Here is a 21,539-nt window from a genome sequence, read left to right as displayed (position 1 = left end):
GTTTGGGCTGATTCTCCCCTCACCATATCAATTCAGAAATGTCCATTTTTATTCTTAATGATTTTAAATTTTTATCATTCGGATATTTATATCTGTATGTCAAATTACAAAGTTTTGGATATATAAATTCAAAATTAATATGTCACTTTCAGATTTCACCATCTAGAAGTTTATTTGAACAGCATAAATGACTTTCCGAAAGTCAAGATCTGTAAATAAACATAAATGAGTTATGAATATCAATCTTCGGCATCATTTATGACACATCATTCTGGATATAAAAATTCGGAACTCATAACTCACTTCCAGATATAACCATCCGGAAGCTTAAATGAAATAAGAAAATGATTTTCCAGATTTTGAAATCCATAATGTATAAAAATAACTTCCGAATATTGAAATCTGTAAGCAAATGTGTGAAAAGGACAGAATGGGGTTTTAAAATTTTCGTTGGGTGCGAGTCAAAATTGATTGGGTGCAGGAAGTAATTGCCATCTGTTTGTATAAAAGCAACTCACAATACACTGGGAGATTCTTCCTGCACCTCTATCATTTTTTTTTCACCTCCATACTTTAGGTCAAAAGTCTATTTTACCTTTAACAAAATAAAAAAAGTGACTCCTAAGAGACCATCTTTGATGGCATGAACTAATAGATAAAATGTTTAAAATATGAACTAGCAGAGATAGGAAATTACAAGGATAAAAAAAACTTATATGAATTTTCACAAAAAATAACTCAAGTAATGTGCAGTCAACATAACTTTCCAATTCTACATTTCATATAAATTTGTATTTTGAATTACAAAATTCTAAATTCATGACTTTCCAATTTTAGAATATGAATTACAAAATTAATTTTGGAAAATTTATAATTCAACTTTGTATTTCAAATTCTACAATTCAAAAGTTTTTCTTTCTTGAATCCATGACTTTCAAATTATTTTTAGAATTAGATCATTTGTAATTTGCACCCATCACCCGCATAGGAAATGTTTATTTTATCTTTAATTTTTCGGATATCTATATTCGCAACACAAATAAGACAGTTCCAAAAATGCAACTCTGAAACTGAGATGTGTCTTTCAGAAATGATCATTCATAATCTTATTTGGACACATGAATGTCTTCCGGACGCTAAGATCTAAATTTTTTTTTCTCATTTCAAATGCAAAAATCTAGTTTAAAAAATATTATGGGTGCAGATCGCAATTGATCTAATGGTAATGGTGCATGGAGAATTAACCTACAAGGTGCACCTCTTTTCGTTTCCTGCTTTCACATTTTAAAAATAAAATGACAAATTTTAACCATTAAAGTAGAAAAACATACGAATAAATGTCAATACAGTAGTTACTTGCTATAAAAAAAATAAATATTTTTTATTTTAATACAAATAATTTGTAATGTTTTAATTTTTATATTATATAAAATAGTATATATTTTAATAGTATTGGTTAGGCTATAATGTTTTAGATTGATCTCTAACTGCCAAACCTGGTCCAAGGGAATGTTTTCTAAATGGATAAGTTTGTTACATATTTTTGGATAGTTTTTCAGGAGCATCGTTTAAGTACCTAATATTGGTTGCTTGATACATTCTACATATATCAAGTTTTTAAACACACACTTAAAGTTATGAAAGAAACTGTGACACTGTGCATTCTATTAATATTTTAATCATAATGCATGGCATGTGGCCTGTTCAGATATTTCATTATTTTAACTTTTTTTTTTTTACTTTTACCACTTGGTGCCTTTTTTTATCTTACTTTCTAAAGTTGACTGCATGTTGCGCACTTACAAGTTCAATATATCTAAATAAAACAATTAAATTCACACAATTGTTTGTTAAAAATAATAAAAATTTATTTTAGTAATGTACTTGTATGGTCAATCGACATGATGATGTGGCTTGATTTATTCTAACCAAGATGACTGAAACACACGTTGACTGTTCGGGTTACCTGACCGAGTTGGTCAAGACACCACGCACGAGAAGGATCCAATGAAGCTTTAGCAACCTGTCTGATCGAAAAAAGAAAACGAAAACTTCAATAGTTATATAGATTTTATCTTTCTAGTAGAAACAACAAATATTTTAAAAAAAACTATACAAGTTTAGTGTATTTAATAAATTATGCAATGGTAACTAAATAGTACAAAAATTACATAATGTGAATATTAATGGTAACTCATATCTCAATGAGTCGAGTGAATTTCTATGAATTGTCCGATTCTTTTGTTTGTTATTTAATAAAAAACAGATTTCTTTAATTACTTTAGTTTATTTTCTTTCTATTCTTAATTTATCTTATTCATGTCTATAGTAATTTTCTACTGTTACTATAATTAATCACCTTTACAAGGATTTTGATTTAAATGTTCAATAAAAATTGGATATATGGATATGCTTTGGTGATTCTCCAAATCAGAGATAATTATTTATTATTGAATACTTGTTATCTTTTGGGATTTTGTTATTATTTATTGTGTTTCTTTAATTCACTGAAGAAGTTAGTTTTTTTATTAATTAAACATGACTGTTTAATCGCATAACGATAAATGCAAAAAAAAAATGTTTAATTAATGATGCAATTGAGTTTACCCAATTTATAATTCATAAATGAAACAAAATAAAACTCAGTTGATTTCTTTACCTTGTAATATTTATCAGTTGATGTTAAAACGGTCAACGTTATAACGGTGGTTAAACCTACCACATCTATTGCGTTTGGTCCAACCCAGTAAGAAACCCCGTTAGTCATAATGCGATCCAGCTCAGCGTAAAGATTCTCACGATTCCCAATCCCATCCGTTCGTCACACTTCTACACTCACCAAGTCAACAAATCAACGGTCAGAGACTTTCTTACGCATCACATTTGTTTTTGTTATCCGCTGTGGCAACGTTAACATCATCCATTAAGAAAAGAGTTGATGGGAAATCATTCTTATCACGACCTTTAAAATAGTTAATAAATCTATTTATAATATATTATTATAATTAAGTTTTTAATTTGAATAATTTGTTTTAATTAAAACAATAGTTTGAATTTCGTAATCAGATTTGACTTAGGTAGTAAAGAAGTTTGATTAAGAGAAAGGTTTGCTAAGAAATAATCCAAATAAAATTTAATATATTTTTTTTCTTCAAATAAAAACACAAATTCTCAACTAAAAACAAACAATTTTTAAATGAGTTTTTATTTTAATTTTATCACTACAAGAAAATGAGTATGTATTTTTATAATTGATGCAACACTAAGAAAATCATAAAAGATCACAATAAAAAATTTTGTAAATTATTTTATTCAAAATATTATGTGAAAATTTCAAACCACAATCATAAAATAAAATTTAACAATATATTTATTACAAAGTGTACTTTAAGTCTAACTCAACTCCATGAAACTAACTCATGGGTTGAGATTTGCACCCACTTATATACAATGAAATGTCTTAATCTCTAGTCGATGGGTAATCTCCAACACACTCCCTCGCGCTGGGATAACATATTATGGATGGTCCGATAACGACCCAATAGCTGATGACTTGATAAATTCAACAAACATTCACTAAAATAGACTTTAAATGACTCTAATATTCCATCTCCCCAATTTTCATAATTAATAAGAAAAATATTAGTAAAAGAAAGTAAAAGTGATTAATTGAAGAGTGAGTTTTTAATGCTTGTTAAAAAGAATAGCAAAGGTCATTATCGTAATTAACCAGCCTTAAAATTCGCCTTTTTGTCCATCTTCTCTTGCACTTTTTCTTTGTCCTTCTCACTTCTTCAATCTCTTTCCACTGCAGCTCTGTGCTATTGCTCTCGCCGGCGAAAACGCGAACGTGGTTTCGTCAGTGGCGAATCTCGCATTCCGAGTTCCAGAGTTGAATCGTTCGCGGAGTTCAGCCACCGAGTCCGATCTTCAGACATGTTGGATGGCCTGCTCGGTCGAGGATTCTCCCCGAAATGGTTCAACGCTGCGATTTTCTCTCTTTATTTACTTGTTGATAGTTATTAACTGATTCAGTTTGAGAATGTGTCTGTGATATTCGTGTTTTGTTTTGTTTTGTGTTGTGTTGTTTTATTCGTTTGGTTTAGCAAATCCTTGATCAAATTGACGAAGAATCGGATCGATGTGATAAGGCGGAAGAGGAAGGCGACGGAGAAGTTTCTGGCGAAGGACATCGCTGATCTGCTGGCGAATGGTTTGGATGTCAATGCTTATGGAAGGGTAGTTACTTTTTATGTTCGTTTTTTTATTAGGTTCCTTGCATCGTAATACTGTAATCGATAATTCTGTTCATTGCGTACTGTTTCCGAACCTCTGTGTCTAAACGGATTGCAGATTATAGTGTCAGTATAATAAAAGGCCAGGGGTGGATCCAGAAAACAAACACCAAAATTAAAAGAATAAAATCCTTTGACACATACTAGCAAATTTACATTTAAATTATGTACAATATATTTGTTTGTTTATATAGAGAAATATCACCATTGTCAAATATTTGAGTTCGAGTCCATCAATGCTTAAGAAGCTTTATTTTATTTTATTGGAATTAATTAAAAAATTAGGAATAAATCTATGATCAATTACTAATTTAATGTGTCTCAAATTCGAATGTATGGAATCTAAATTTATGAGTGTAGAAAGTTTTGGTATCAACAGGGGATATCATAGGACTGACTAAAATTTAGGCAAATAATATTTGGGAGGAAAATATTGAGATACATGATATGCAGAAAGCCGCGAGATATATTGAGTAATTAGATAAACTTTAGCAATAATATTTGGAAGGAAAATAAAAATTATAAAAATTATAAGATGCATTATATGCAGAAATACTCGATATATTTTGAGAGAAATGGTGTATTGAGATAATTAGATAGATCCTTAATTTCGATAATCAATAATGAAGAATCAAATATAATATATAGGAGTTGATAATTAAGTTAATAAATTATCAGTATATATATAAAAAAAAATATACATAGATTTCTAAAATGAAGTTTGTACTAGGAGAGGGGAGGGGAGTTGTTGGAATCTAGCCTTCTAAGGTGCTTAATGGATTCTGATAATATTTTGGCACCACATTGAGACATTGTTAGAATATAACATGATTGAGATGACTTAGGAGAACTGTTTTTCAACTGTGTTCTTATTTTTTTTAAGGAATGAGAATGATGAATCCCTATATACTATCTTCTTATTGTGTAATTTAAAGGGATTTCAGAATTTACATAGTGTTTTGGTGTACCCATGTTTATTGTCACTGCAACATAATATCTTTGCTTTGTGTTCTATCCTACTTGTGGGGTGTTTATTCAGGCTGAAGGACTCTTTGTTGAGTTGACTCTATCGTCTTGTTATGATTTTGTTGAACTATCTTGTGACTTTGTGTTGAAGCACCTCTCAGTGCTGCAGAAAGTGAGGTGAGGATCTATTTTAATGATTTGTGTTAGATATTGTTGTGACTTCTTTTTTTCATTTGAACCATGCTAAACAGTATACTTGGCTTGATGTGTCTATACTGACTTCTATTTGGTGATTATTTGAAAGAGATAATCAGAAGACCGTGTGATATTTCTTAAATTGTTGTCTTTACCTTTACTTCTCGATGCTGTCCCGTGAAAATTGAGTGTCTAATAGGATTTTCATTTTTAAGTTTGATGTCCTATGATTTCTCATTCAATATCACTGTTTATTACTCAGAAAATATTAAAATAAATCTTAGGATTATCTCAACCTGTCTGATTATACATAATATTTCTTACAAAATAAGTTTTTTCCTTATTTTTTCCCTTCACTCTCCAATATTATAATTTAAAACCGAATGAAAGTTCTATGGTTTTGTTTGGAGGTTATTTATTTTGGTTCAAGATAGAAAGTGGAGTTCAGGCCCTGGTTAATGACAATATCCTAGTTGGTTGTCTTCTTTCTCTTGATATTGTCATAATTTGTCTTTCCTCCTTTCATGCAAAATAAAAACAGTTGTAGAAATGCAATAATTTGTGAAATAAAACAGGATTAATGTTTCATCAGTACAACACCATAAGTTTTATCTATTTAGGATTTAATTGTGTGGTATATAGTCCTACTATGTGAGGCAGTGCACTAACATAGCCAAGTATACTAGCAATTTCAACTCTCAAGGTTATACAACTAACCTTTTTATGGATCCTATACTTAGAATTTCAACACTAATATAATTAAATTTATGTATCTAAACTTGGTGTATGATAACATCCAACAGATGTGGCCAAGAAATATTCATTTCAGGGGAAACACAAAATTTATTATAGATTCTTATGTTTTTTCATTATTATTGTGAGCTGGTTATCAGATTATTGGCCAAAATATTTTCTTCTCCGTAATCTTTTAATAAAGAGTGGGAATACTAAAAATATTCTCCAAAAGTTTCTGTTCCTGTTGTTGAATTTTTGTTTACATTGTTATGCATGGACAGTTGTAGAGTCTAAATATTCTTATGTTCATGCCACCATTTCATTCATTTCCTGATGTCTTTTGCAGTGGATGCCCGGAGGACCTCAGGGAGACTATATCATCTCTTATGTTTGCTGCAGCTCGATTTTCTGATCTGCCAGAGTTACGTGAACTTCGTCAAATATTTCAGGATAGATATGAAAGTTCCCTAGAATGTTATGTCAATCAAGAGGTCACTGCTCTTCACAGCTTTTTTTATTGCTCGAGAATGTTGCATGTTTATTACTTACTCATGAACTGATGCATTAAATTTCCAATTATCAGTTTGCTATAAATTTGAATTCAAAGTCTGCTACATTGGAGGAGAAGGTTCAGTTGATGCATGATATTGCTTCAGAGTTCTCAATAAAATGGGATTCCAAAGCTTTTGAACTGAGAATGTCAAAATCCTCCGGTTCTGTACAGGTGCTGTCCAGTCCTTTGTTCTCGAATGTATTGATTTTGCCATTGTCTTATAAAATTACTTTCCACCACATATTTATTTTGCAGTTGGAAATCATTTTGGGAATATATGTGAATTTTAATTGTAGTTACGGTCCACAAATTTACGTGTGCTAATGCAGGACAAAATTCAGAATGGAAAGGAGGCTCTCTCAAAAGGAGATAAAAATAATCTTCGTTCTAAATCTAAACTTCCAAATTCTGGAAATGGATTAAAGCCACTAAGCAGTTATGATGAAGTCAATTTGAAAAGGGATAGCCATGGCAGTTCATTACCTGGAAAAGAAGAGCTTACTTCTAAAATGAGTGATAGAGGAGGGTATTGGAAAGAGGGTAGTATGCTAAAACCAATTGGATGTTCTTCCAAGGATACAAAAGAGAAACAAATCGAAGGTGGTTCGAATCTGCACGATAGTTGGGGGAATGCTAGGCATGTAAAAGAAAGCCAGGACACTTCCACTGCTGGGAAATCTCCTGTTCATGCTCGATTTATTTCAAAGAACAATGTGAATGAGCCATATATTAATCACGGTGGCATACTTGATGTTGATAATTCAGAGAGAAAATGCCAAAAGGATGAAACTCCTCAGGTAAAGCCCTCCTTCTATAATGACATCCCACCTGCTTATACAAGAGAGGAACAATTTGAACGTGGTTCCAATCAGCATGGTTGGGGGAGTGCTAGACGTGTAAAAGAAAACCACGACACTGTCACTGCTAGAAAACCTTCTGGTCATGCAGGATCTCGTTCCAAGAACAATACAAATGAGCCATTTGCTGTTAATGGTGGTGGTCTACCTGTTGATAACTCAGAGACAAAACCTCAAAAGGAAGAAACTCCCAGGGTAAAGGCCTTCCACAATAATGCCATCCCACCTCCTTATGTAAAACCTAATTCAAAACTGAAGAACCGCACGCATGGAACCGATTCAGTATCTTCAAATATTGACAGTGATGGCATCCCTGCTTACCCTTCTGTACGTGAAAAGCTTGAAGCTACTCCTACAATGCATAGGATCCAATCAGGTTTAGATGATTCTGAACGGGATTTGCAGGCCATTAGACATGCTGCAAGACCGAGTAAACAGGGTCATGAAAAAGAACCCTTTGTTCAGGAAGATGCTACTGAAGTTGTTGTACTAAAACAAAAATCTACGAGACGGAAGCACTCAAAATCAAGATCATCCATTTACGATGATGCCAGTAGCGAAGACACTGAAGTTGTGAGAAAACAAAGGAACAGGAGACGAGAGGAACAAAAACGTGGCCTGCAAATTCTGTTTGATGATGAACGGCATAAAAATGATGAAGAGGAAAGGATAATAGATAGATTACTGATCCATTACAGCAAAAAGCCATCCATCAATGTGCCTGAAAAAGCCAGAAGAAAGTCTCGAAGTCGCCATGCACATCAAATAGATAAGGATGGAAGCAGGGAGGGACCTGATGAGACACCAGAGATGGTTGCCCGTCCACCAAGATCAGTTTCACTTCCCCGCGATGAAACAGAAGTTGTGGAAGTTAAAAAGGTATTTGCTCGTGCTGTTTCCTTTCAGCCTGAGAGATCGAACGAAGCTCGGCATGTACATCCCAAGTTACCTGACTGTGATGATTTAGCTGCAAGGATTGCAGCCTTGAGAGGAACATAACTGATAGAATCACGATGAATCAGTACTCCCCTACCATGATTGCAGTGATTATGAACATCGTGCATCAATCTCACGCACCATTGGTAATGTTGAATACTGCACCTACTGTGGTGCTTTAATTTTCAAGTGTTAACTACGACAGAACTATACTATTACTAATCAGCCATGGTGGTTCCTGTGATGTTGACAATTTCTGTGTTGTCATAATTTTTTCTAATGACGGTTATGCACGAAGTTCGTTTGACTTTTTTTTCACTTATTATGATTGTAAAAGTGTTGGTAACATCAGAAATTGGTATTCTTATTTTCTGGAGTGGACTAAAAGTTAAGATATGTGGTTTTGTGTCAAAGTTTACTCGACCATAGAACAATACCCTATTTTGTGTCAAAAAATTTCACTATTACTTTTTGTTGCAGCGGTTATGTTTATTTGAGAAAAAATAATGAATATTTATTATGTTACATTTTTAACTATTTGAGGATATAATTTATCATTTTTTTATGATTTAATAAACAGACTTAAAAACTTTCGGCTACGAGCTTTTCAATGTTTCAACTAATTTTCCAGTCAATTTACTTATTATACCCTATTTTGGATTCATACAATTAGGCACTATTATTTATAATTATTTCTACATTCATATTTTTAATTTATACCAACAAATTAAAGTTCTATTGGTAAAAAATTTATATTAATTATAAAAAAAATAATTAGGTATATAAAGAAATGAGGCAACACAAAAAAAATTATTTTAAAAACAGAATAATACTAAATATTATTCTTTCAACGTTTTAATGTGTTATTCTTATATTTGTTCATAATATTACTCGTCTTACCTTATTCATGAACTTGCTTAGAGAAAATAAATTTCTTTTTCTATCTACAGATAATACAAAATTAGTATACCACTTGACCAAAGAAAATTTCAGAATCTCGAGTTCTGGCAGAACATGATGCAGAAAATTTAGCAAGATTCCCAATTTTAAAATTTAGCTTTTGTACAAAAAAAGTCATTAAAACGTGTGACATATAAATTGTCTTAAATTTAAAACTGGATCTTATGTAAAAGTTAGAATTTCAAGAATAAAAATCAATTAATTACAATAATTAAATTAATTACATTCTTTGTTTGTTTATGGTCTTCAATGAACCCTAATATTGGAATGATAGCTCCATGGACCAGGTCCCCACAAACTGAAATGAATAGAAAAAGCACATTCTTTTCCCATAGTAATTTTTCTTCAAAGTTCACGTGCACAACCTCGCAATCCCAAAAACATACGTAAATAAAATGGGAAAATCAAGAACCTGTGTTACCAGGAACAGCAACACCTTTCTCTAAAAACCAAACAAAAATAAAGAAAGTGCATACATACACTATAAAAACATTTCTACAATCAGATAAAGGCAGAATATAGCATTAGAAAAAATAATGAATAAAAATCTAAAATTTAATAAACACTTAAACTAAAATTTTGTAATTTAGTACTTAATTTTAAAAAAGTTATAGATGCTTAAAACAAAAACATAATATATATTAAAAATCTAGAGTTTATTTGTCCTAACTAGATTTAAAAGCAAAAATAACATTATTAAATTTAGCACTCAACTCTTCACAAGATTTATCATTCCATGTAAATATTTTCTCAATAGGATCATGTGAAAACTAACTCAATCAATAGACATATGATTCTAAAAAAAATGTTACACGATCCCAATGACTCCATAGTGTGATCAATTTCTAAGTGATACACAATTGAGTTCTGTCAGCAGTTTCTCATACTTGAAAAGATTGAGTACACTATAGTTCTGGTTGGGACCAGACCACATGATAATCACCACGAAGGAGAAGTAGAAGGGGTATCCGAGGAAGAAGAAGAAGAGGGCCCATGGATGCTTTGAGTATCACTGCCTGAAGTACCTAAGGAGGTGGCATCTCTAGGAGAAACAGAAGAACCTTCTGCAGGGAGCTTCTTCATAGGTATGAGAGGAGGTGTAAGTGAAGGTGGTGAATGAGAGAAACCACAAGATGATCCTTCAGCAGCAGCACCATCATTACGATCATCATCTTCCCCAGAAGAGACACTTCTTTCTAAACCAGAGGGTGAAGTTTCTGGTGTCTCAAATGGGGTGTTTACTTTACTTGCTTTGAGCTCTAATTCGTTCTCATAAATGGGGTTGGAAATGTACACAAGGTGCTCCAATCCACCACCACAAGGCTTCTCATTGGCACCACCTTGAAGTGTGTTGTCTTGTTGAAGAGTCTGAGGGGGAGGAGCTCTTGCCAAGAATGATGCCAACGAAGATGATGATGACGAGACAGAAACAAGGCCAATGCCTCGTTGGATTGCATTTGGTTCATCTTTGCATGGGAAAAGGAAGCTTCTAGGGGCTTGGAGAACTCCTTGTGAGTAAACATTGTTGAAGGGAGGAGAAGGAGGAGGAGGAGGAGAGTGTGGTGTGAGTGAAGGTGGAGCATTTGATGTGGTTGTGGTGGCTTGAGTGGTGGAGATGGGAATAGTGTTGGCCTTGGTTTTTTTTCTGAGCTGGCGGCGGTGGAATAAGAGAGAACAGTAGAGTTCAGCTAGAAGCACTAGAATGAGGCCTAGAACAATGGCAAGACTTACCACCATAACCAAGGTTGTTCCCATGATGAATTTGGAGGTGCCCTTCATCTTCTTTTTTGGAGTTTGGTTTTTGATTTTCCCTTCTCTCTTTCTCTTCTTGTGGAACATATATTTGGCGGGAAAAAGATACAGGAAGGGAGTGAAGATGCAGAAAGGGCATTTGTGGCGGGAAATGGTACTTTAGAGTGCAATGCAGTGGTTGTGAAAGGGAATCTTGAAAAGGGGTGATGGTTATTGGGAAGAGTAAAGGCTTTTGTTTGTGAAGTGAGTAATCAGACTTAGGACTTGCAACTTCTGACAATAGTCAGATTGTCACTTTGTAGTGTTACTGTCAACTTTTCACCTAAAGATGCCCATGTTGAGATATGTTTACCTTATTTTGCATTAGTTTACTTTTTAAAATACTATTTTTTTTAAAAAGGATATAGAATTTTATACTATTCATCATTAAAAATAAACTCCAACATTGATCAGATCAAGAGGCTTAAGATTTAAAGGTGAAATACTATTATTTTAATTCTGTTAATATACTGATAGTTTAATAAAGAATGCACAAGTTGTACTAAAACCAGCAGAAATCATCAATCCATTGCTAAGAATTATGTTAGCAACAAGTAAATTATTCCAATGCACACAATTATAAGGGCATGAGAGGCAACACTATTACAGAATCATCACTTGTCATAAAATCAGAACTCAAAATAGAAAAAATCACACAATATTAATGAAATTAAATTATCTGCATGTTAGGATGCCTCAGTGAAAGCTACCATGTCTTTCCTTCAATTTGACATGATTTTAGTTTGAGAAGGGTGTGTATAAAATGATCCAAACTCACGCTATTATTTAAGATATACAAACAGAGTAAAAACCTAAAAATCAGAGCAGCGACCGTTGCGTTCCCAATCACCATACCTAGTGGGTTCAGGCCCTTTGGGTCCACCAATCTCACCTGTTTCTTTGTTAATACTGTCACCATCTTCGTCATTACTTTCTGACTCATGGCTTTCTTTGCTCTCATCATGGAGAGATTCTTGAGGTGGTTGTGCTTGTTTCTTGACAGGGTTTTCCTGTTGCAGGTGGGTTGAAGATGTGCAGAGGAGCCGTGTCACTGAGTTGGAAACTAAACCAGTCAGCTGCTCGGATCTGGTGTGGTGAAGAGCAGTGTTGGCTACACTGGTCAGTGAGCGAGTGAAAGAGCTGGTCATTGTTGGGTGCTAATGATGTTAGGCAGATGATAAGAAATAAGAAAACTTATACCAAAAGGGAAAAAAAACCTGAAAATACAGCAAACAGGAATAATTAATGTTAGTGCCACAAATATTTATGTCTCAGGCTGTGAAATATCCACAAACTGAACATGTGAATCATTGTTTTCTTTTTCAAAAACAATGGATTAGAGCTTTGGTTTTAGATCACATTTCAACCAGTTCAGCACTAACTGTAACACCAAATATAAACTATCTTATTCTATAATTCTTCACTTTTTATCCAGTAATTTTTCACATGAAGCATAGTAAACTCTAATGTAAGAAAGAGCAATATTGTTAAATGAGGTGGCGGATATTTTGCCGATCATCACAAAGGGCTGCAGTTTGAAGTGGGCAGGGTAGATGAAATCTTTCATCCAACAGGGCCTTTTGTGTTGTCTTGTGGGTCTGGCGTTAACAGAGGCCAACTATAGCGCAGCACTATTGGCTGCAATGGTGTGTTTATATGGTGGAATTCTGGCAATCCACCCTTAATAATACTAGGAAAAATATTAATAATAGTTGACAATGGGTAAACAAAAAAACTCAGAATTATAAGACTTAAATTATGGCAAACTATTCCACCACTAGTTATAAGGGAAGAACCTTATCTCGTTCTTCATAACATTTTAGTACAATTTATATCCAAAATAAAGTATTGCCTCACCACAAGACACATATTTTATTTAACATCACAGGCAACCAACCATAATCCTACCACTGTGGATAGACCTAGCTTTTTCTTGCAATCTGAAACCATTACTGAGGGTGAGGGGGTTGTGGATTTGAAAACTCGGTAGGAATTCTAATATTTAAAAGCACCAATAAAATATTAATTTACTATTTCCACATATCAACTGATACCTGTAAGGTGCAAATTTTAACAAAACTTTTGAGTGCCCTAAAAACAATTTTTACATACACACATCAAAGACCATTGTGCTGTTAACCATATTTCCTCGCTTTCACGGGTCAACAGGGTAACACAAATCAACAATATTCCCAAGCACCTACCTATTCATGGAAATATACAGTATTCATTCTCATAATTTCAAGAACACAGGGTCTGCTAACCTCTCAAACAATTTGCACGTATATGGGAGCATGGTTTCCAGATTCCTTTCTTTCCCTTTGACTAGACCAAAACCCTAGCACACCCCAAAGGTATGCCACCTAAATAAAACAATTCCAAATCACTCTTCCAACACAGTTCCACCATTCCTTGGCATCCACGAAAGTGAAAAACAGGATCGTATAGTACTCATACAGTATTCAACAAGCAATAATAGCTATATAAAACCCTATCCAACCATTTTTCTCGTTGCAGCATTTTCACAAACACCTTACGGGGAGAAAAATCATATAAAGTTGCAAGTGAGAGATATTCATATACATATACATACACGATCATTCTATTTTGCTTGGTTTTAAATTTTAATTATAATATTGATAAAAAAAAAAAATAGCGCTGAAATGAAATAATAAGAGAAGGGGGAAAATAGTGGAGAGGATTATACGAACCTCACTGTTGCGGCGCGTTTGGCTGATGAATGAATGAAAAGGAAAAATACAGAACTAAGACGTGGGGGCGAATTTGCTCTCATATTCTTAAGTCATAAATAATTCCAAAATTTATTTACGTAAAAAATTAGTTTATTTTCAGAAAAAAAATCCAATTATTTTTTAAACGCAACTTTAAGAGTAATTTGATATTAAATGACAAAATATAATTAAATTGTAAATTATAGTGTTTAAGTTGAGAGATCGAAGGTCGAGAGGTCGCCGGTATATTAAAAGTTAAAATAATAGAATAAGATAATATTGTATCAATATTCAATAAATAGGTCTAAAATTCTTAAAATATATATAATAATTGTAAGGTGTGAAAAATAAAAGCTCAATCAAGTTAAAGTCTAACAACAACCATTATAAAAATGTGACTTGTTTAACAGGTAAGTAAAGTTTTTATCTGATAATCAAACTAACCGATTATGACTTTATCATCGGAGTTCATTTGAGAGTGATCTTGAATCTAGAAGTCGAGAGTTGAACCATATTCAATAACTGAGTGATGGTCCACATCTAGTAGCCGAAAAGAAGCACAAGTCTATACAACAATCCGAGCTAGTTGTTCTACTAACCGAAAATCCAAGTCAACCACAAGAAACCGAAAAGAGAAGGAATTAATTATTTCTATGGTTCTGTAAGAAGATTTTGACGTCCATTTAAAACCAAATTATACATTTTACATATTTAATAATAAATAAAAGTTCTTCTTCTTTCAAAATCAAATAGATTATATCTAACTTCAAATTACTCATTTGGTAACAATCAAACAAAACTAAATTATAGAAATAAGCAAACTAAGATATTGAAATAAAATAATAAAAAAAAAACTAGGAGATATTTGTGACATGACATATGATATTAGATTGGTTTAACTGCTGGTAAATTTGAAATTAATTATTATACGAGACAAGAAGTTTGGTCGATGGTTAGGTTCATCATGAAAGGCATGTGATGATTGCATCCAATCAATAAAGGCCACAAAGAAAAGCATCACCAAAATAACACAGTAACATGGTTACTCACAAAGTTGACCTTTGATTGATTAATGCAAGAATCAATGTTTCTCTTCTGCTGTTCCCAGGTCCCCAAGAAATATTAGGGAAATCATTCATGATCTTATGAACACTGGTTAGAAATTATCATTGATCTAAGGTGTTTTCAGTTTCCAACTCTGGCTAAAGAGGATATCTATAAAATGTGTTTTCAGTATAAAAGGTGTTTTTGAGTCTGATTTAAGTAATTGTTTAGTATTCAGTGTAATAAATACGTAATAATAATGTACGTTTTGATTGTTATGTTTATTTATACAATTTGATGAATTTTGTTATTGTTGGGTTGAGATTAATATATGAATCATGATTAATGATGTATTACCTAATATTTTATATGATTTAATTTTATTAATCATCATTTAATCTTAATACATTTTAAACAATAGTACCAAATATCAAAAACATCCAGTAACCGATATAATATATATGAATAAAAAAAAAATGAATATTAAAATTGTTATAATGTAATAGTCCCTCTAACTATCTATAAGTTAACTTAAAATTACTAAAAATTAAAAAAAAAAAAACATCTTACCATGTTTAGTGTGTATCTCTTTCAACTTACCCTAGTAGATAGAATTCTGCCCCCACTAACTTGCACATCATCTAAGTATCAATTGTATTTTTATTTTCTTTGTCGACCTTTGGAAGACCCATATAAATTGGAACAACACTTGTCGAATGAAGTATTATTTGGAAGACAAAAATGCTTGTAGAGTGAGAAGTAGCCACAATAAAATCTCTATCAATTCATCATGTTACTTTCATGGAGGGAGGGACAATTATTGAATCATATTATTTCATAGGACCAATAATATATATTTTTTCTATTATTGATTAACGAACTCACTTTGTCAACACAAGGGATGTTGAATAGAATAAGATGTCTATTTGAGAAAAAATAAAAAGTATTTTTAGTATTCTACATGTAATGTTTCTTATTTGATTTATTAGAGATAAAAATATTTTTTATTATATAAACGAATGTTATTAGTTGATTTTTTAATGTTTTGAAATTATTTTTTAATATGGTATCAGAATTATTTAAACTTTAACTTAGCGAAGTTTGTTAATCTTATCAGGTCATTATTTAGAGTTTATCTTAGCGAAGTTTGTTGATTTTATCAGGTCACTCGTTATCGGATTGTTATTTGACTACTCATAAATATATAGTCTCCCACATATATAAATAAGTGCAAACATCATTTTACAAAGGAATTTTGTAAGATTGAGTTAAGATTAAATTTTACTTCTTAATTATACAAAATAAAATAAAACTAAGTAAATAAAATACTAAAAGCAACACAATTAAAGTGCAACTTATCTAAATAATTGTTCTAAAAAAAATTAAAATAGAGCTCTAATAACTTATGGTATTTTCATTTGTTATTTTTTATCATAAAAGAATATATTTGCTTTCTTCTTCTTCTTATTTTGCTTTTTACAGATCATACTCAAAGGAGGTTATTTTGACTCGTATATAACTAGCAAAGAATGTTAAATAGTGGGTTAAATGTTTCTTAAACAATACAAACTACTAAGATAAATTTTAATATAAAAGGGAAGCATGTATAAACATCATAAGTTTATGTGTGTTATAAAATAATTAGATGATAGACTAAACCTCATTTATAAAAAAAAATAAAAAATCATATTCGAATAAACTCATTTTATAAAAAAAAAATGCACATACACAAATTGTTTCTTCCGAGTTTCCACTAAAAAAAATGTGGTTAGATAAGAAAAATGACATTTTGAAGAAAAAAACGTTCGTGTATAACCTTATCTTATATAATATTTAAAACTTATTCTATTATTTCAAACATCTATTTAGTATTATAATAAGTTGTGAAATGTTTAAAATAAAGAGTATTACAATATCTGTATTGATTTTGTAATAATTTATAATAAATAATATTTATTATATTTAAAAATTGTAAAGAATGAAGTTTTGCTTTTATTTTTAATAATAACAATAATGATAAAAATTATTAATTTGTGCATAAGATAGAAAATGTTTACGGTATTTTATTCGGGTTAGAACAGTTACTAAAAAAATACTTAAATAAAAAATATTTTTAAAAGTAAAAAATAATTAGTTATTGTATTAATTAAATTAGATATTATCAAATTATAAAAATATTAATATTTAAAGTAGTTTTTTATTTTTAATAAAAAAATATTTCTATTTTTTTAAATTATAAATTAGTTTTTAAATTTTTAATTTTAACAAGTTTATAAGTTTTTAAAATAATAAATCTTACTTAAAATATCAATAATTTATTAGTTTATAAAATAATATATAATTTAATTTATATAATAATAATTATTTTATTTAATGATTTATTTAATTATTTCTATATTTTTAGATAATTTGGATGTTGAATTTGAAATAATATTTCTAGTTAGATAATTGCCATGTTGAAATTAAATATACGACTTTAATTTCGAATATGTATTATTGGATCCAACATTTATTATTATATTTAAAATTATAATTAATGTTCTTAAACGTTAAAATTCGATTCTGACGTGGCAACCTGACATTGGAAAATGTAAAGGAAAATGAATGAAATGGCAGAAGATTATGCTTTGGAGTAAGTGAGAATAGAAAAAGATAGTCCATATATGCTAATACGGTGTCGTTTTATTCACAACATAGCCACCACAATTTTTTATTTATTTTCAGGGTTATATTTAGCTACTTCTACACACTACTGAGTGCGTGAGCGTAAAAGTGCCACGTGTGCAATCTGCCATATGAAAGCACGAACTTCCCACGTGCTCACCCTCTCTCTCCTTTTGATTCCATATTAATTGGGTCCCCAACACAATAATTATTACTTTATCCCTCAATTAGTTCCCTATTTCATTTTTTAATTAAAAATCTATAATTCAATTTAATAAAAAATCCACTAAAGTATATCTTAGTCAATTTTAAATTACACAAAATTTATAAACTATTAAAAGAGTTAATTATTTTCTGTCAATATCTACAAAGTATAAGATTAGACATCAACTAGCTCGGAACAAGGAAATATATTCAAAACAGATAAAATTTGTTAAAAGATAAACATTTAAATAAATAAATAAAGTGAATATTCTTCACAAAAGATATTAAGGTGTGGAGTAAAACTTACTCATATTTCATTTTCTATGAAATAAATATAATTTTTATACACAAATATTTCGTATGGATTGGATTAGGATTCATTCTTCTACTTTAATATGTTCTTGACATTTTGTCCCTATTGTATATTTATAAATAAATAATCTGGTCATAAAAAATACTCTGTATAATAATGTATGTCAATTATCTTTTAAAGTATTTAAAAATTAAGAAAATGTCTCAATTTAATAATTATTTAGTTATTGAGATTTGATCTTGTATCACCAATATAGTCACATATTAATGGAGTCGAAACCTTATATATTTCTTGCTTTTCCAACTCACCGAAATATTTTTTAAAGATAAAATTGACATAGATCATCATCTTTTAAAATAAATAATACTTTGAATGTGATGATTAACCCTAACGATGTCACTCAGAAATAAAAAATCGAAACTAAATTTAAAATAAAAAAATTGTTTATTTTGATGAATTAACCTTTGGATTCCTTGTTATTATAGTTTTTATCTTATCTATAAAGAAGGATAGATCTTATATAGATATGAAAACCCATGATCATGATGATTGTTATTATTATAAGTATATATAAAAGGGTATATATCTTTTCCTTGGTGTGTTTTATTGTATCCAAAGGAACCTCCTATTTTCACAACCAACTTGAAGAAGCTCCATCACCTTCATCCATGGCATCTCAAGCTCAGGGCAACAAGCTCACTGTTTCCACATCACCAAAGAGTGACAGTGGCAGCGGCGGCGGAGGCGGCGGCGGCGCGGCGGGATCACTGCCCAAAGGGCCGTGTCTGTGCTCACCAACGACACACGAAGGGTCCTTCCGGTGTCGTCTGCATCGTGGCCCCACAGCATCACCAACCAATTGGATGAAACGCTCCAAATCCATGCCTGCTAATAAGCATGCTGTTTCTGACTCCACTTGTTGATCTTCATCATGCTCAATTTCTCATCATAACACAGATTAAACCTATATATTATTGTGAGTTATAATTATGTGTTCATGTGTAACTTCTTTTATATATCATATCATGAATCCTTCACTTGCTTAAATTCTTCAGTTTCCATGCACTCCTCAATTTCTCTATGCTTAATATGATAATCAATTAATTAATTATTCATAGATGATTAACTTAATTCATGGGTGGATCATGAATGATGGAGTTGCAGCTCTAAACTGGTTTTCTCATGATATTTTTCTAACTTTTTTAACTAATCGCATCAATATTTGATCTCTAAGGAACAAATCAAGTGAAAGATTTCATTTTTGAAGTAGCTTTGGTTTGGAAATATTAATCTTTATATGGGTTTAGATCCTTTGCATTATACTACTATACTTTTTTTGATGGGGTGTGATTTTTTTTTTCATCTTGAGTGTGTTTTAGCCGATCATGAACATGATCATGAAGTTGCAGAAGCAGAGGCCTATGTTTTTCAGAAAATTTTTGGAGATGTGGAATTAAAAAGCTTTTTGTTTTGTATTTTGAATGTGGATTTTGCTACAAAATAAGATTTTTTTTGTGTGATGGAGAAGGTATAAAAAATAATGATTAGTAGAGATTTAGATTTAGATTTAGATTTAGGAGAAATAGGATGATTGATTTGGTTGGTTGAGTGATTTTGATGAATGATATGATTTTTCTGGACAGCAAGTAAATGACTTAGATGGGTTTTGAATGGCTAATGATTTTAAGAATTTTGCATATGAAAACATTGAAAATGACGACAATGATGTCCTTGTTCAAGTCAACTAATTGGGAGTACCAGAAAAACCACCCCACCCTCACAAAACAAAACCAATGGCTCTTGAATGTCGATAAAGACACTTACATTCCATTCTTCATAAATTTTACATTTCTTGAAGTATTAAAATAAAAATATTTTATAATATATAAGTGAAAGTATATTTTATTTTATAATATTTTTATAAAATTTGAGTTTCACTTTGTTATTACCAAAATTAGACTAAAATGATACCTTTGTGAGAAGTGCATGTTTCTTGAATAACAATCTTTAAGTTGATCTCTAATGAGAGAGGAAGGTTTATCTCTGTAAGGGAGGTCCACTTTCAAAAAAACTCTTCGATGCTTAAGTCAGTAGGAATACAAAGACAATGATAAATTCTTAACAAAGATAGTTAAAAAGTAAGAGTATATAGTAGAGTTTAGTGTGTCCTTTTATTGAAAAAGTCATCACTTATTTATAGGTCTTGTTGGACTCAAACCATTAAGAAAAACATTTAATGGTTATCATAAGATATAAATGGATTTTGTAATAGTAACTAAAACCTATAACACCGATTTATGGTCTGATTTATGTGCCTTAAATATTATATCAAATGACTGATTATTGGTTTGAATGTATTGATCTTAATTGAAAAATGTATAGACTTAAAACTTCTTTTCAATATGTTATGAAAATCATTTAAAACCTATTTATATTGAGATTTCACGTCAACTAAATATAATAATATTTTATAGTATATAATAGTATATAAATAATGTAAAATTCAATTTATAAATAAGTTCGATTTGATAAGACTAAGTTAAGGTTAAAATACAACTCTTAATAACTATCTTTTTATTTAAAAAATAAGTAAAAATACATTTGAAGAAACATATGTAATTATGTTTATTTAACAATGAACAAGAATAATGGATTAATTGCGGAGGCAGGGACATGTAAGTAACAACAAGAACCAAATTAAGAAGGATCACGATAACAAAGAAATATTTGTTAACCACCCTGTATTTTCTTCCACATATGAAAATAAGATATAAAGTTAATTATGTTTTAGTTATTGATTTACTGAATATTTAAAAGTTTTATATTTTTTTAATAATTTAATCTTTATAAAATATAAACATATTTTTGGCTAATTAAAAAATTAGCTTTAAAACACAATGATTTTTGGATGAAAGAATGTCATATTAATTCGTCATAATGCTCACATGTAGCATTAAATGTGCGTCTATATGGATAAAGTATATTAGTTAGCAAAAACTATTCTGCCTTAGTTACGTAGTCCTGAGTTCAAATATTAAAAACGCAAATATATGTTAAAATTTGACAGAAATCTTAATAATTTATAGTGATTTTTGTTGGGTTAGATGTGTGGAAAATTATAAAATATGTATTAATTCTTCTAAGTAGTTTAATAATTATTACGATTACGATAATTTATTACGTAAGAAGCAGGGTTAAGGTGTAAACAAGAATGAGAGAAAATCAATGGATGAAGGCAAAAAAACGGAAAAAAAAATAGTGGGTCTATATTATTTTTCGAATATAGATTTGTTT

At 30.7% G+C, this 21,539-nt stretch overlaps 3 protein-coding genes across 5 annotated transcripts; 1 reads left to right on the top strand and 2 right to left on the bottom strand.

The window, feature by feature from the left end:
- Nucleotides 1-3,762: 3,762 nt before the first annotated feature.
- LOC137838069 (uncharacterized) lies at nucleotides 3,763-8,950 on the top strand. 2 transcript variants are annotated; one of them, XM_068647291.1, is made up of 6 exons: nucleotides 3,763-3,977; nucleotides 4,107-4,239; nucleotides 5,335-5,438; nucleotides 6,538-6,682; nucleotides 6,775-6,915; nucleotides 7,074-8,950. In XM_068647291.1, the coding sequence occupies exons 1-6, from the start codon at nucleotides 3,937-3,939 to the stop codon at nucleotides 8,598-8,600; spliced, it is 2,091 nt and encodes a 696-aa protein (XP_068503392.1). In that variant the 5' UTR covers nucleotides 3,763-3,936; the 3' UTR covers nucleotides 8,601-8,950. The 2 variants fall into 2 exon arrangements, with proteins under 2 accessions (XP_068503392.1, XP_068503393.1); XM_068647292.1 differs by having other exon boundaries at nucleotides 3,773-3,977; nucleotides 7,086-8,950.
- Nucleotides 8,951-9,659: 709 nt separating this feature from the next.
- Nucleotides 9,660-14,088, bottom strand: LOC137838068 (uncharacterized). Of its 2 annotated transcripts, XM_068647290.1 has the most exons (3): nucleotides 14,000-14,068; nucleotides 13,553-13,651; nucleotides 9,660-12,505 (listed from the first exon to the last, which is right to left on the bottom strand). In XM_068647290.1, the coding sequence occupies exon 3, from the start codon at nucleotides 11,334-11,336 to the stop codon at nucleotides 10,437-10,439; it is 900 nt and encodes a 299-aa protein (XP_068503391.1). In that variant the 5' UTR covers nucleotides 11,337-12,505; nucleotides 13,553-13,651; nucleotides 14,000-14,068; the 3' UTR covers nucleotides 9,660-10,436. The 2 variants fall into 2 exon arrangements, with proteins under 2 accessions (XP_068503391.1, XP_068503390.1); XM_068647289.1 differs by lacking the exon at nucleotides 13,553-13,651 and having other exon boundaries at nucleotides 14,000-14,088.
- Nucleotides 12,101-12,436, bottom strand: LOC137838911 (uncharacterized). Its single transcript, XM_068648120.1, has one exon. It carries the CDS (start codon nucleotides 12,434-12,436, stop codon nucleotides 12,101-12,103), a length of 336 nt encoding a protein of 111 aa, XP_068504221.1.
- Nucleotides 14,089-21,539: the final 7,451 nt, after the last annotated feature.

Source organism: Phaseolus vulgaris, chromosome 4 (genome assembly GCF_000499845.2).
Source record: "Phaseolus vulgaris cultivar G19833 chromosome 4, P. vulgaris v2.0, whole genome shotgun sequence".
In the NCBI taxonomy this organism is placed as follows: Eukaryota; Viridiplantae; Streptophyta; class Magnoliopsida; order Fabales; family Fabaceae; genus Phaseolus; species Phaseolus vulgaris.
This window is presented reverse-complemented; position numbering and strand designations above follow the sequence as displayed.